This window comes from Dipodomys merriami, unplaced genomic scaffold (genome assembly GCF_024711535.1).
Source record: "Dipodomys merriami isolate MVZ:Mamm:240054 unplaced genomic scaffold, mDipMer1.0.p SCAF_27, whole genome shotgun sequence".
Taxonomy (NCBI): Eukaryota; Metazoa; Chordata; class Mammalia; order Rodentia; family Heteromyidae; genus Dipodomys; species Dipodomys merriami.
The window spans coordinates 19,874,074-19,889,975 of NW_027204159.1; the positions used below are offsets into that span (position 1 = coordinate 19,874,074).

Genomic DNA, 15,902 nt, shown 5'->3' on the forward strand with positions numbered 1-15,902 from the left:
GGAATCTTTAGTTAATCTTTAACCTTAAAGTCTATTTTGTTTGGTTTGTTTCGTTTTTTGCTAAAGTCATGGAAGAGTTGGTGGGACAATCTGAAAGGATTTCTGGCTTCATATTTTCTCATCATGCTGGGTGATACAACCTGTGTGCCACCAACTCAGATGATGGGACTTTGAAATTCTAGAAAGCAGATGCACCTTACCATGTACCATAGCTTCTTGATTTCTCAGATATTTTTAAAATGTAATTGTTACTAAGGTGTGTACAGCAAGGTGACCGTTTCACAATTCATGTAATGTGTACATTTGTCTTGTAGACAATGCCATCTTTTCCTGAGATTTCTCCCAGTTTCTGTTTTTTGTTGTTGGTGGTGATTGTTTTTGTTTATGTGCCAGACCTTCAGCTTGAATTCAGGGCTTGGGTGCTGCCTGTGAGTTTTTGTAATCAAGGCTATTCTACCTCTTGATCCCCAGCTCCCTTGATGGTTTTTTGGTTGTTAATTGGAGAGGAGAGTCTCACAGATGTTCTCATTACAGCTGGCTTTGAACTGTGATCATCAGCCTCCTGAGTAGCTAGGATTATAGGCCTGAGCCCTCTGTGTCCAGCTACTAAAGTGTTGGTTTCATGCTTCCTGGTTGTGTTACAATTTTCCTAGATTCTTGGCACTAATACTACCTATTGCCTGGCTCAAATCTGAATTGGTGGAACATGCTTATATTTTGAGGAATGCAGGACTAGGAAACTATAGGAATAGGGACATATTAGATAAACAAAATCATTTGGTACATGGTATACAGACATGTAAGTTTATTGCCAGTTGACTGTGTCCTGCCTTTACTGTTAATTCTTCATGGCCTGTGAATGATGTTATATGTATCCAAATGGCCATTGGCAGAAATAAGGTTTTTCATCCTGTTCTAAAGACAAAACAAAAACCAACCAAAAAATATTATTTATGAGTCCAGCAATTTCCTCTAATTAGAGACCAATCTGCCCTAGTTTATGAAAAAATGCCCTTTATTCACATGCTGCTACTTTTTCTAACTACAAATATAATGAAATCTGTAGTAGTCTGTAGAATTGTATACAACAACTGTCATTTTATTAATTCACAAGAAATTCAGACATTTAAATATTTATTTTTTGTCGGTTGTGGGGCTTGAACTCAGTGCCTGGGCACTCTTCCTGAGACACTGTATTCAAATTAGTTAGCACTCTATCACTTGAACCACAGAGCTATTTCTGGTTTTTGAGTTGTTAATTGGAGATAAGAGTCTTATGGGGACTTTTCTTCCTGTACTGGCTTTGAACTGTGATCCTCAGATCTCAGCCTCCTCAGTAGCTGGGATTACAGGCATGAGCCACTGGCACCTGGCTTCAAATAGTCATTTTAAAAATAATGAACTGCTTGGTGCCTCTGGCTCACATATATAACCCTAGCTATAGGTAGGATTACAGGTATGAGAAACACACGCTAGGTGTGTGTTGTTTATGATGGTTTGTGTTGGCATGTTTTAATATTGTTTATTTCTGATACTACAATGCTCTTGTTTTTATTTTCCTCTAGGTGGGGTTGATAGGTGCTACCCAGTGTTGAACCTTCTTTGGCTGAGATGAACCCATGTGGAAGTTCTTGCCTAGAATGGCATGGAATTGAAATCCTCCTGCTCTCAGCCCCCCATGGACCTGGGATTATAGACATATTCCATCATGCATAGCCAGGGATTGAGGAGTATTGCAGATAAAACGACACTGGTCGTGAACTGATGTCCCAAATAGCTATCTTTACAGGCATATGCTTTCAAAACCTTGTTGTATTCTGTTTCACTTTGAAGTAGTGTTTGTACATACTTAGGGAGTACAATGATAACACACTACATGTTTAGTATATAGAATAATCACAGCAATGTATTTAGCATGTTTATCTCCTAAAACATTGAATGTTAATGTACATTGGTAACCTCCTGACTCTGCTAGTTATTTTGGAATATACCATAAACATGAATACATTGATAATATGCATTAGAGGATTGGAAGTTGATAGAGATAGAGACAAGTTTGCCTATGTGTAGTAAATATATATATATATATATATATATATATATATATATATATATAATTTAAGTATTGCTGCTCTGAAGAACATTATTATATACTCACCATGACAATACCAGACAATAATTTTCCTGCAGTGTAGAATTTTCCATTTCATAATCTGCCATCATTTATCTTCTTTATATTCTCCTTATAAATATGAATGTTTTCCTTTTGCTTTGAATGTTTTGAAATTACTGTAAGATGGAATTAAAAAATTTGTAGAGTCTACTGAAATTATCTCATTTAGTTTGATTTTGTGATGTTAAATCATTAAGACCAAGGTTTCCTGAAAGTTATGCTAGCAGACTCTATCACTAAATTGTATTCTAATTACATCTTATTATTGTATTTTGATATAAGGCTTTACTGTTGCTGTTTTTTTACATAGAGTGTTGTGAAACTGGACTGAAATTTGCAACCCCACTGCCTCCAGGAACAATGCTTTATCACCAGGTTCTGGAGGCTAATAATTATAACTCTAGCTAATCAGGAGGCTGAGACCTGAAATTTGGTTCAAACAGCCTGAGTAGGAAATTTTATGAGTCTCTCCTCTCCAGTTCACTACAGAAAACTTACAGTGGGACTGTGGCACAATTGGTAGAGCATTAGAGTCAAGAGTAAGATGCTCAGGATTGTCATATAGTCCCTGAGTTCAAGCCCTAAAACACACATACCCACAAACCCACAGACACACACACACACACACACACACACACACACACACACACACACACACACACACACACACATATGCACATATGCACAAAATCGCAGGCAATGTTGTATCTTAAATTCTTATCCAGAGATTGGAAAACAGCTCACTAATTTTTGAAGGTTTTTTCTGATTATTTTGAAGGAAGAGGATAGTTCAGGGACACAGACGACAAGACTTTGGTGAGGAATGCTTTATAAACGACTAGCTTATTAAAAAACAGGAGCACAGGTTTTATCTTTAAATATTACATTCCTCCAACTATAGTATTTTAAAATAATAATCATTGAATTATGAGAAGACAATGCAGCACCTCTTCCCTTCTCCCCTTCCCCTCAGTCATAAAATATGACAAAAGTATCAAAAATAGTCTTTTATCTTACAAGAACCTACACCTGTAAAAATGTCCGACTATATGTATAATATTCGGTTTTCAATACTTGTTTGATTTTCCCACCTCTAAGTACTTGCCTTTTTTTCCAGATGACAGCACACAGGGGCTTCAAGAACAAACAGATTAGGATTCAAAAGCTTACCAATGTCCTAGGAAGTAGATAACAAAAATACATGCAATAACCATATGCCAGGTTGAGAGGGCCCTGAGAGGCAAAATGATTTGTGTAGGATGAGGAGAATAGTGACAAATAAGGCATGGATCTGATCTAGGAAGGGCTCCTTGAGATTGAAACCATGCTGGTACCTAGGTCTAGCTGAGGATGTTGGGATTTGACTATGTCCACATGTGTATATAGTGATGTGGGAGGGGAGATTTCAGCCTCCAGTTTGTCTTCTGGATGGTCTTATGTAAGTAAGCAGCTTAGATCATTGGGCTCTAAGAAATGACACTACCTCCCTCACAATGGAATAGAACATGGAATCCTGAGAGTCAGGTAACTAACTGACAGTCAGTTCAAGCCAGCTCACTTGGCCTATGGCTCAGGAACAAGAAAGATGTTTCTTTGTTGTTTTCAAAGTTCAAGAGACTCAGGTCTCAGGCATGAGAAGTGTGAGTGCCTCACTCGAAGCTGCAGACATTGGATCAGTGCCAAACCACTAATCCAGTGTCTCAGGCCTTGTTATAAGAAGAAATCAAGGGAAACACAAGGCAACTCAGGCAAGGTATAACGATGACAGGAAACCTATTTAATCTCATCCTAGCCCATACTAGAACCTTCTTGTGTACTTTTATATGTGTATACTGAGAAAATACTGTATAGTTTTCAATCCACTCCATTGCAATTACTCAATTTGAAATGTATTCCCATATCCACCATTCTTTTTACCACCTTAGTGTGACAATGAGTCATCCCAAACCCTGAATGTGCCTTATAGTATATGGAGCCTGGACTCAGGCTTGCTGGAAATGCTGCTGATGGACCTGGTCCCTGCCTACCAGAAAGGTGATCTCTTCTATGTTGGAAACTTCCTTCACCACTATAGACAGTGGGGGACAATGGAGCAGTTGCTGGATATTCTGTTTAAAAAGTGAGTGTTTCTCCTTCAAACCCAGGGCTGATGAGACCCCTTGCAGAGTATTGGAATACTTGGCACTTCTCTGAGACTGTTTCACTGGAGCCTTATCACAGGAGCTTGGCTTGAGACAAAGAAGTGCACACCCTGGCTAATTTCTTAGGACTGGGCTGCCAGAACATTTCATTTTCCTCAGAAGCTAGTGGAGCCTTAGCAGTTTGCTTGCTGAGAGGCTAGGATTAAAGGCATGAGCCACTGGCACCCAACATCCACCCTCACCTAGGAAATCACTATCTTGGAGGCCTTTGAAGGAATTAGACAGACGAAAAGATGCATCTTGAGCTTGAATTTGGGGCCTGAGTGCTGTCCCATTGGTGCTCAGAGATAGCACTCTACCATTTGAACCCCATGTCCAGTTCTGGCCTTTGGCTGGTTAATTGAATGTAAGTGTCTTTAGAATTTTACTGACAAGACTGGGTTCAAAATGTGATCCTCAGATCTCACCCTCCTGATTAGTAGGATTAGAGGCATGAGCCATTGTGCATTTATTTGGACAGGTGCATATAAGCCTCCTCACAGAATTTCCATGAAATTGTATAGACATATCTCAACTTTTTGTCTGTCATGTTTTCTTTACCATGTGGGACTTAGCCAGTCCCATGTGTGTCCTGTTAGTTCAGAAAAGGAGAAGCATAGAGTTAACTTCCTTCTCTCCTCCCATTGGTACAGATCCTTCTACCGTAACTGGGAGAAAGATGAACAAGTGAAGAAGTAAGTGGACATTGGCACAAAGAGAAGATCTGTCCTTGAAAACTGGGTATCTTTGAGGTTTCTGAACCAAAGTCAACTTTCTTCTTTGCACACAGTTGTGATTTTTAACAGGGAGTTGAGGCTTGGCACTTTAGTGGATAGCAGATTACGTAGTTGTGGATGTGGTTGTGGTTTTAGACTCTCATGGATGACAGGGAGGGTTTGTGTAGCAAGTCAGATCCAATGGGGAAACAACTTTCTATGACGGAGAATTTTGGAGGATTGTATTTGAGAAATTTCTAGAAGTGGGTTGTGAGGAGCATCCTGCTTGCAGGAGTATCTTCCCACTTCCCAACATGCAAGTCCTGCCAACATGCAAGTCCTGCCAGAAAGGGTCTATGGTAGAAGGCTAAGGATGGGGAGGGCAGACTCTCATTTTCCTTTTCACCAATCTGCCCACAGCATCGTTTGTTCCATCTTCACTATGTGGGTGGACTTCTACCCTGATGATTTCTATGAGCACAAGAATCTTGACACCCTGAAAGAACTTACACAGTATGTCAAGCTCAATATGCCCTCTTCAGACCTGCTCTTCCGCTTACATATTCTTCTGGACCAGCTGGAGCAACACATGACCTGTGAGACCAAGAAAAAGAGGAAGAAGTCCTTGTTCAGATGCCTCAGAGCTTGTGAGTAGGGATGGAACCTGGGTCTCTAGGGATGGGCCTGATTGGCCAAGAGCCCTTAGTACTACCCAGCTTGGCAAAATGACCTTTTATGGATATTCTCTGCCAGGTAGTATCTGTTCACTTTTTGAAAGAACTTGGGTATAGCCATTCATTAGAAACACCCTAACTTCTCATCAGTGTTCAGCCCAAACTCAAGTTCAAAGCTTCTCCATTAGATCCTCATAGAAGTTTAGTCACACCTTAACTTCTAGAGTCTATTCTAAGACTCCTGCAACTGTTTCCATCAGGTTTTCATCACCGTAGAGAAATTCCTGCTGAACTCCATATAAAGAACCCATCAGTAATGTCGCCTATGGTGACTGATGGAGATTGGAAGCCATCACTGGACTCCAGAAAGCATGTGAACATAGAGGATTTTTTTCAACTCGTAGAAAGGTCAAAAAAAGTTTCGAGTCCTGTGGACATCCCACTGGTTCTGAACCCCACATGTGATGCAGGTGTACCTGTACATACCACCAAGGAAGAAGACGATCCGAAATGTCTTCCACTGATGTTCACAATTCACCTAGATCATGTCCACACCAGTAAACAAAACACTGGTCTTGGAGTGCAGGATAAATGTGTGCTAATGGAAAATGACCCCAGTCTAAGTTCAGGAAAACTAAAAGGTGAGGTCCAAAATCTAGATTCAGTTAAGGAAAGGGAATCTGTCCTCACAGAATATCCAGACCAATCTGTCCTGCTGCAGAGGATCCAATTTCCAATTGAGAAATTAGAATCTGTCCCTCCCTCTTCTCAGGAAGAAAATTCTGTCTTTAATGAGGAAGTAGATACCTTTGAGGACTCTGAGGCAGAATTTCTGCCGGAAGGCAACTTAGAGGCCAATCTAGATTTAGAGATTCCGTCCCCCCTTCCTGGGAAAATCTTTATTTTTCTTTTTGTCCTGATTGTTATAAAATGTTCATTCTACCCGATGCAACTATGAGAAGTACAAGTTGTCATGTCAAAAAACAAACTTTACAACTTTGGTGTGAGGGGAGGAAAGGGATGTGAAGGGTAAACAAAGGAGGAGGCTGCAATGCTTGATAAGAAATGTACTCATTATCTTGCCCATGTAATTGTAACCCCTCTGTACAGTATGTTCACAAAAAATTAAAATTAAAATTAAAAAAATAAAATGTTCTTTCTATTTATTTTTCTAATGTTACTAAAATGTCAATGTTTATGTTATGTGATGCAATTCATGAATCCTAAATATGTATTTTTTCAACCTAAACTAAAGCACCATGCACATATGTTCTGTGTGTGGGAAAACAAAGTGACAAGGGGCTGTACTAGAGAGCCTCCTGGATATAAAGGAAACTTTTAAATGCACAGGGAGTGGCAAAGAAGCCAGGCTATGTCTGCGTGGGGTGATAAGGTGGCTACAAAAGCTCTAGGACATAGCAAAGCTGTTCTGTCAATTGGGACAAATGTTACAATACTCATAACGTGGGACTGTCTTCCAACAGTGAGTTCAAGTCTGTATACATATTCATTGTACTTTTGGAAATATCAAAGAAAAAATTGTCTCTAATATCTATTCAGGGCTGAAAATATTTGTCAAAATATATAGGAAATATACATACTGGAAAGTAAAAGCCAACATCAATAGAAGAAAGAAGGCTTACATAGATGGACAAAGACAAAATCAGGAAGAAAAAAATCCACAAATCAGTTATATGTAAATACATGCTATTTCTTTATATTATATATAGTATATGATGTAGTATATTGAATATGATTTTTCATACTACAAGGGCATTTAACATTTTCAGTCTCGAGTATTTTTTTCACATAACTAACTGTAAAACATTGGGGAAAGTGGTAATATAACTGATTATATATTTGTGTGTTTCTAGATATAACACTGATTATAGATGAATAAATATATACATATATTTGTATATCTGTCTATGAAGTGAATATGATGAAAATGATTACATTATGTATAAAAGAGCAGCTATAAGTTGAGTATATGAGACTTAGGTCTGTAATCCTAGTGATGTGGGAAGCTGGGTTCTGAGTTAGAGTCTGTCTTACCCCCATAGCATTAGATTTTGAGAGGAGGCCTGAGCCCTCCAGTGTAGCAAAGAGACACATAAGCAGTGGGATCACACTCCCTGACCCCAGAGGAGAGTCAGTAGAAATCAGGACAAGCCTCTTATCCTATGACAGTCTACTCTGTTCCTGTATCAAGATGGCCATCTGTAGAACATCAGATGGAAAGTTGGCATTCCCTCCAAAAGTGTTTCTGACTATGCTGATTTAAACCTTATTTCCCTTCCCAAGCTGCAAACACATAGAAATATGCCAAGGGCTCAAGAGAGATGGACAAAGACTTACAAATATGTAAAATTCTATACTCTTGTTCAGTAATTCAATGACAAATTATCAAAAGTATGTCATGAATCTTTTTTTCTTTTTTAAAAAAAGGGAATGGAAATATACAGTGAGTGCATCAGGGAGTGGGTGATAGTTTGGTTGCAGAATTGTAGAATGCATTCCTGGGCATGGGAGACACTTGCCTTGGAGAACTTGTGTGGGGATGGGTGGCCTCCACAAAACAATGGCCATAACTTCTATGATGTCACAGTCACCTTTCTATAGCAGCAAAAAGGTGTCAGGCACTGGTCTTGCCATAAAGTAGACTCAGTGACACTGAAAGGCACAAAGAATGAGAGGGAATGACTGCTAGCACCAGACTTCAGCTTGAAGAGCTGTACTGACCAGAAGCTAGGATAAATTGAGCTGGAGAAGGCTGATCTCCATGTAAGGCTCCTGAGCACTAAGGACCAGGCACTAGTACAGGTGTTGGAGAAACAGAAGTGAATGTGGCTCTCTCCTTAACAATTTCATGCTGAAAAGAAAACCAGAAATCATAGTGATAATTTCTATAAATCAGAGACATAATACTGGTGGGTTTGTGGCAACAACTTCACAGTGGGGATGTGAGGAAACATCCCTGAGGAGGAGAGCCATCATCTACGCAATTATCTAGAAGCAGGTACTCCAGGCAGTAAGAACAGCAAGTACATCCCCCATTGATGGGAATGGACGTGACTAGCTTCAGAAAAGGAAAACAGCACTGACATGCATGCTTGTGAAGTAAGAGTGGAAAGGTCAATGAAGAAAACAATCAGAAATGAAGACAGGAATAAATTAGATATTGGATGCTGCAGGTTACAAGAGGAAAAGTTCTGATGTTATTCTAAATCTGACATGATCCACTGGAACCAAAGTGCTCACATAGTAGCTAGACACATCTGATTCACCTAGACAAAAGAAATGTACTCACTATCTTGCCCATGTAATTGTAACCCCTCTGTACAGTATCTTCACAATAAAAAAAAATTAAAAAATGTGATTCTAGCCAGGCTCTGGTGGCTCACAACTGGAATGCTAGCTACTCAGGAGGCCGGTGCCTGAGGATCAGGTTTGGAGCAAGCCCAAACAGGAAATTTGGAAAGATTGATCTCCAATTAACCACCCAAAATATGGATGTGAAGCTCTGGTTCAACTAGCAGAGCACTAGCCTTAAGAAAAAACTAAGGGACAGCATCCAGGCACTAGGTTCAAATCCCTGGACTTCATAAAACAAGTCAACAAATAAAATTTGGTGCTCAGTCTATCATCACTTAGCATTCTAGTTCAATATATTTTGTATGAGCCTTGGAAATTATATCCTTAGCAAATGCTCTCTCCTGATATTCTGCTTCATTACCAGCTTTCAAACCCTTGGCATCACCAATGTCTCCTCCCAGTTAGCACAGCAGTCTACCACTGGAAATTTGAAGATATATTTTTATTAATCATCAGAATTCTGATCATCTATCCACACACATCAAATGAGTATTAGCCACATTCCACTATTCTGGATGTTTTTAATCACTCTGAGTTAATAAGCCTTATGATTAAAAACTATAGAATACTTATCAAATTCAAGTCATTCTTCCACCCAATCTTGTAACATAAGTTATGTGGTTTTTTTTTGTTTCTTTGTATGTTCCTCCCCCACAGTACAACCCCTGTTTTCACTGTATTTGACGTTGGTGCCCTGAATCTTGTATATACATTTCTCTAACTTTGGGAGGGGAAGGGAAAAAACCAAATGCTTAATTAGGGATACAGGTTGACCCATTGTAACAATGAGGTGTACAAAACACTATGTTGAAAAATGAACTTTACAATTTAGGCAGGGAGGAGGGAGAAAGAAAGGGAGTGTAGTTGTGGAGGTGGGAGGAAAGAGATGGTAGGGGGAAAACAAAGGAGGAGGTGACAATGTTTGATAGGAAATGTACTCATTATCTAGCTTATGTAACTGAAACCCCTCTGTACATTATTTTTACAATAAAAAACGTATTAAAAAGATGAAAAGACCCAGAAATAAAACCACATATTTACAATCATCTGATATTCAACAAAGGAGTGAAAGATGTAGTGGGAAAAGCATAGCCTTGCTGGGTGCCTATGGCTCATGCCTTTAATCCTAGCTTCTCAGAAGGCTGAGATCTGAGGATTGTTGTTCAAAGCCAGCAGGGCCAGGGAAGTCCATGAGACTGTTATCTCCAATAAACCACAAGAAAATGGGAAGTGGAACTGTGGCTCAAGTGCTAGCCTTGAGCTAAATAGATGAGGGACAGTGCGAGGACCAGAGTTCAAGCACCTGCTCTCTCTCTCTCTCTCTCTCTCTCTCTCTCTCTCTCTCTCTCTCTCTCTCTCTCTCTCTCTCTCTCTCTCTCTCACACACACACACACACACACACACACACACACACACACAAATCATAGCCTCTTCAACTATTGGTGTGGAAAAACTGGGCAGCCATAGGCAGAAAACTAGAAGTGGATCTCTGCTTGCACTAACATCAACTCAAAATGGATTAACTTCCTTAAAATCAGTCAAACTACTATAAGACAGAATAGGAGTGACATTAGAACTTACAGGTACAGGCAGGAACTTCCTGAATAGAGTCCCAGGGGCACAACAGATAGGAGAGAGAAATAGGACTACATCAAAGGAAAAAGAAATTTGCACAGGCTAGGGATATAGTCACTAAACTAAAAAGACAGCCAACAAATTGGGAAAAAATATTTACCTGCAATACATCAGACAAAGATCTAATATTCAATGTATACACAGGTCTCAGGAAATTACCCCTCCCAAACCTAATAAACCAATCACTAAATGGGCAGGGGAGCTAAGGAGAGACTTCTCAGAAGAAGAGGTAAGAATTGCAAAGAAGCACATCAGGAAAGGTTCATCATCACTGGCCATAAAGAAAATGTAAATCAAAGCAATCCTGAGATATCATCTTACCCAAATATTCTGAATTCGGACAACAAATGCTGGTGGGGAAGTGGAGAAAAAGGAATTCCTACTGCCTGCTGGTGGGAATGTAAACTAAAACAACTACTCTGGAAAGCAGTCTGGAAGTTGCTCAAAAATTGAAACACAGACCTTCCCTAAAACCCTCCTTACAGCCATACCACTTCTAGGCATCTACCCTGAGCATCATGAACCAGAATATGGCAAAGACACTTGCACAACCATGTTCCTTTCTACTCAATTCACAGTGCCAAGAAATGTATACAACCCAGATGCCCTACAATAAATGAATGGATCCAATAATTTTGCTATCTATATACAAGAAATTTTACAAAGCCATTAGGAAGGATAAAATAATGTCCTTTGCATGGAAATGGATGAAACTAGAATAAATCATGTTAAGAAAGGTAAGCCAAGATCAAAGAGACAAATCACACATGTTCTCCCTGGTATGTGGAAGTTAGTTTTTTTTAGTTAAATTTCTTTTTTTAATTTATTTTTTTATTGTGAAAATACTGTACAGAGGGGTTACAATTACATGGGCGAGATAATGAGTACATATCAAGCATTGTAGCTTCCTCCTTTGTTTCCCCTTCCCATCCTAGTTTTAAAACACAAACTATAGCATTTTCAGCATCATATACAGTAAGGACAGAAGAGGACAACCTTTGGAGAAAATCACCAAGTTGTAATACCCAAGCACCTCTTCTTATGTATATAAAACTATATATATATATATATATATATATATATATACATATATATATATATATATATATATATATATAATTGAATTGCAATGATAAGGAAACAAAGGAACTTTTCTTAATTTGTCTTTTCATTTTCTGATGACTGTATTCTTTACCTAGTATACAGTATATATACGTGCACATCTGAGGAAAGATGGGGGAAGGGCATGGAATCAGTGGAAAGTGGGTGAAAAATTGCAGCAGAGGAGCCCACTGACTGTACTGCACATTGATGAAAGTGAACCATGCAACTTGATGGTCAAGATGGGAGGGAGGGAATGGAAGAGAATGGGGGAACAGATGAGACTATGTAAAAGGAAGGAAACGTATTAGTTACCTGACATACAGAAAATTAACCCTGCTGTATATCACCACTAAAACAACTTTTTTAAAAAAGAAGAGAGTTCCCAAATGAGAACATATGAGAAAAGGGAAATATAGAGCAGATAACTTCTTTTTAAATCTTTGGTACCTGATAGTTTCAATCATTAGCTATTGTCCTACCAAATGAGTCATACCTCTAAACCCAAATGTCCTTACAATATTCAAATTTTTTGCCCTTGATTTCTTCACATTTTCTATTTACTTTTCGTTTTGTGTGTGTGTGTGTGTGTGTGTGTGTGTGTGTGTGTGTGTGTGTGTGTGTGTGTGTGTGTGTGTGTGTGTGTGTGTGTGTGTGTGTGCCAGAAATGGAGCTTGAACTCAGGATCTAGGTGCTGTCCCTGAGCTTCTCTTTTGCTCGAGTGCACTCTACCACTTGAGCCAAAGCTTCACTTCTGGATTTTCTTGAGCAGTTTATCAGGAGAGGAGGCTGGATGGAAACTGAACGATGCCTTCTTTCTCAGGGGGCCGCCATGGCTCACGAGGCTCCTTTGGTGTGGCATTCGACTATCACCTCACTTCTGCTTCCTGGCTGGATAAGTCCGGCCCCATGCCTGTGTCACCTCACTCCCCCTTCCAGTCTGGACGGTTAAGGGCCATGTGCCTGCACCACCTCACTTGTGCTTCTGGTCTGGGTGAGTGGGGGCTGCGTGCTTGCACCACCACACTCCTGCTTCTGGTCTGGCTGGGTAGTTGCCGTGTTTTTGTGTCACCTCACTTCTGCTTCCCCTCTTGGTGAGTGAGGGCTGCATGCCTGTGTCATCTCACTCCTTCTTCCAGTTTGAGTGAGTGGGGGCCTCATGCTTGTGTCACCTCACTCCTGCTTCTGGTCTCGGTGAGTGGAGGCTTCCTGCCCATGTCACCTCACTTCCCTTTCCGGTCTGGGTGATAGGGGCCACGTTCCTGTACCACCTCACTCCTGCTTCCACTCTGGGTGGGTCCTGCTCGGCTCTGAGCTACTTAATCCCTCCAGATGCTGTTTACCAGCATGGATTGCAGCCCAGGCCAGAGGTTGGACTTTTCTAATTGTCATAGCAAAGCATGACATTAAGGGATTAGGATAGCACCTTGCTAGGTTTGAGAACTGTGTTATAAAATTGTGTGTGTGTGTGTGTGTGTGTGTGTGTGTGTGTGTGTGTGTGTGTGTGTGTGTGTAGGACCTGAGGTCTATTCCTGAGATATTTGATCAAGGTAGAGCTCTACTGCTTGAGCCACAGCTTAACATATGCTTTTTGTGGTTAATTGGGACTAAATGTCTCCCAGCTTTTGCTGTCCAGGCTGGCTTTGAACCACTATCCTCAGATCTCAGACTTTTCTGTAGCTAGGATGTTTAGGTTTGAGCTACTGGAACCTCACTATTTGCTCGATTGCCATCCAGAGAGAAATGTGCATAGCAAGTGTTCTGGAGGAAAAAGAATTGAACTCTTCCAATGAGCAGTGGTGAAAATACTCAAGTTCTAGCCCGGTGTTGGTGGATTAGGCCTGTAATTCTACCAATTCAGGAAGCTGAAATCTGAGAATTGCAGTTAGAAATCAGCGTGTGGAGGACTGAGTCCTTAAGACTCTTTATCACCAATGCACTACCACCAAACTGGACATGACCACAAAAACAAAACAAAACAAGAAATATACCTGGGTTCTTCAGTTTACCATTATAAATATCACTTTATCATTATATTTAGCTCTAACATAGGTACATGAATCTTAGGGGAATATAGGTAGCATTGGCTTTGTGTGTGTGTGTGTGTGTGTGTGTGTGTGTGTGTGTGTGTGTGTGTGTGTGTGTGTGTGTGTGTGTATGTTTTGGCAGTCCTGAAGCTTGAACCTAGGGCCTTCATCCCTTGCTTGGCTTTTTTTCATCAAGGCTGGTACTCTACCACTTGATCTACATCTCTACTCCCAGATTTGTTTTTACTGTTAATTGGAGATAACAGTTTTACATACTTTTCTGCCTATGGTGACTGATTCTAGAATGTGACTATTTTGAATCCTGTTGTAAAAAATGTGTGTGCAGATAGCTCTACTATAAGGCTGACTTACCTTTCTTCAGGTGTATATGTAGCATTTCTTGTGTGGAACTTCCACGCTGATTTCTGTTGTGGCTACACTGATTCACTTAATTGCCAACATTGTGTAGGGTATCTTTCCCCACCAACTTGCCAGTATTTGAATTTTCTTTGATAATAGGCTTTCTGATTAGGCAGAGGTGGAACTTAAACATAGATTTGATTTGCATTTCCTTGATAAACTAAAGATGTTGAATATTTTTTGTGTATTCCTTAGACACCTATATCTGTTTCGGGACCTATCTAGTCAATTCACTTGCCTATTTATTAATAAGATTATTTGTTCTTTGGGTGTTTCATTTTTGAGTCTATACATTCTGGATATTAGGATTTCTTCTGTTACTCGAAAGGCAGGAGTTTAGGCTTATTTTACTTATTCTTATCAAAAGATGCCTTGTAAGCTTCAAATTATTTAATTGATGATTGATTTAAAAATGAGCTGAAGGATTTGGCTCACAGAGTAGAGTGCTTACCAACAAGTACAAGTTCTAAACTCAGACTTCAGTGTCTACAAAAAAAAGATACATTTTAGTATTGTAAATCAATAAAAACTAATCAGCTACATTTTCTCAAAATATGTAATTCTAATTATTTCACTATTCTTCCTGATAAAACAATTGCAAATTTTAGCACAAACTAACATTTTTAGGTTCTATTTTTTTTCTTGGTAATCATTCAAGCTAGCCAAATTGAAAAAATACTATTTTGGCCAGGTGCTAGTGGCTCACGTCTGTAATCCTACTACTCAGGAAGCTGAGATCTGAGGATTGCAGCTCAAAGCCAGCCTGGGCAGGAAACTCCATGAGACTTATCTTCAAATGACCACCAGAAAACCAGAAGTGGTGCTGTGGCTCAAGTGATAGAGCACTGTCCTTGAGCTGAATAGCTGAGGGATTTCCCCCAGGCCAAAAGTTTCAAGTGAAACGACTAACATAAAAACAAATAAACAAAAAAAACAACTTTGTATAAAGAGGAAGAATCTCCAAGTTTTTATTCAAGTTTTTAATGCTTGCGGCAACTGTTTTCATTCGGTAGAAAGTGGACAGCTTATGTCATTGTAATAAATTTGCTACTATGTGGTTGCTTTGCTCCCACTTACAGTTTCATTCATCTAACATTATTTAAGATGAAAAATCCATCAAAGACAAGACATATTATTTGGCAAAACTGGTCAGTTGAAATGACTATTACATTCTAGTATTTTGGCAAAGAAGCTGTGATTTTCCTTCCCTCCTCAGGATTTGAACAATGAAAAAAAAAAACTCTTGATTTTTCCAAAAGGTGAGGAAGATAGCTCATATACAAATAATTAGAAGATAATGAAAAGAAAGTTTAGGATGCATAATATGTTTAATTTTGAACCTTCCTCACAAGAAACTTCTAAGAAACTGAGCACACATTGGTTATAGATATTTATATCAAAGAGCCCACTGTAGGTGCCTCACAACTGTGATTTGCAACTCAGGAGGATGAGATCTGGGATTGAGACTGGAGCCAGCCTGGAAAAGCAATAATTGCATATATGATGCCCCCTGCTGCTAGATCATATGTCTTTTCTTCCAATCCTTCAATGTGAAGCTGTCTCCCCACATCACCATCCTTCTGATTTATTGACGTTATCA

General features: G+C 39.5%; 1 protein-coding gene and 1 long non-coding RNA gene across 4 annotated transcripts; one reads left to right on the top strand and one right to left on the bottom strand.

The window, feature by feature from the left end:
- Positions 1 to 819: 819 nt before the first annotated feature.
- On the bottom strand, positions 820 to 3,602 carry LOC138837339 (uncharacterized). 3 transcript variants are annotated; one of them, XR_011375307.1, is made up of 4 exons: positions 3,508 to 3,602; positions 3,279 to 3,307; positions 2,159 to 2,289; positions 820 to 915 (listed from the first exon to the last, which is right to left on the bottom strand). It is a non-coding gene; the product is annotated as an uncharacterized lncRNA (long non-coding RNA). The 3 variants fall into 3 exon arrangements; XR_011375308.1 differs by having other exon boundaries at positions 3,279 to 3,350; XR_011375306.1 differs by having other exon boundaries at positions 3,279 to 3,602.
- Positions 3,603 to 3,758: 156 nt separating this feature from the next.
- On the top strand, positions 3,759 to 6,765 carry LOC138837340 (uncharacterized). The gene is made up of 5 exons (XM_070036012.1): positions 3,759 to 3,926; positions 4,099 to 4,292; positions 5,007 to 5,048; positions 5,490 to 5,716; positions 6,004 to 6,765. Exons 1-5 carry the CDS (start codon positions 3,759 to 3,761, stop codon positions 6,699 to 6,701), a joined length of 1,329 nt encoding a protein of 442 aa, XP_069892113.1. The 3' UTR covers positions 6,702 to 6,765.
- The last annotated feature ends 9,137 nt before the right edge of the window (positions 6,766 to 15,902 follow it).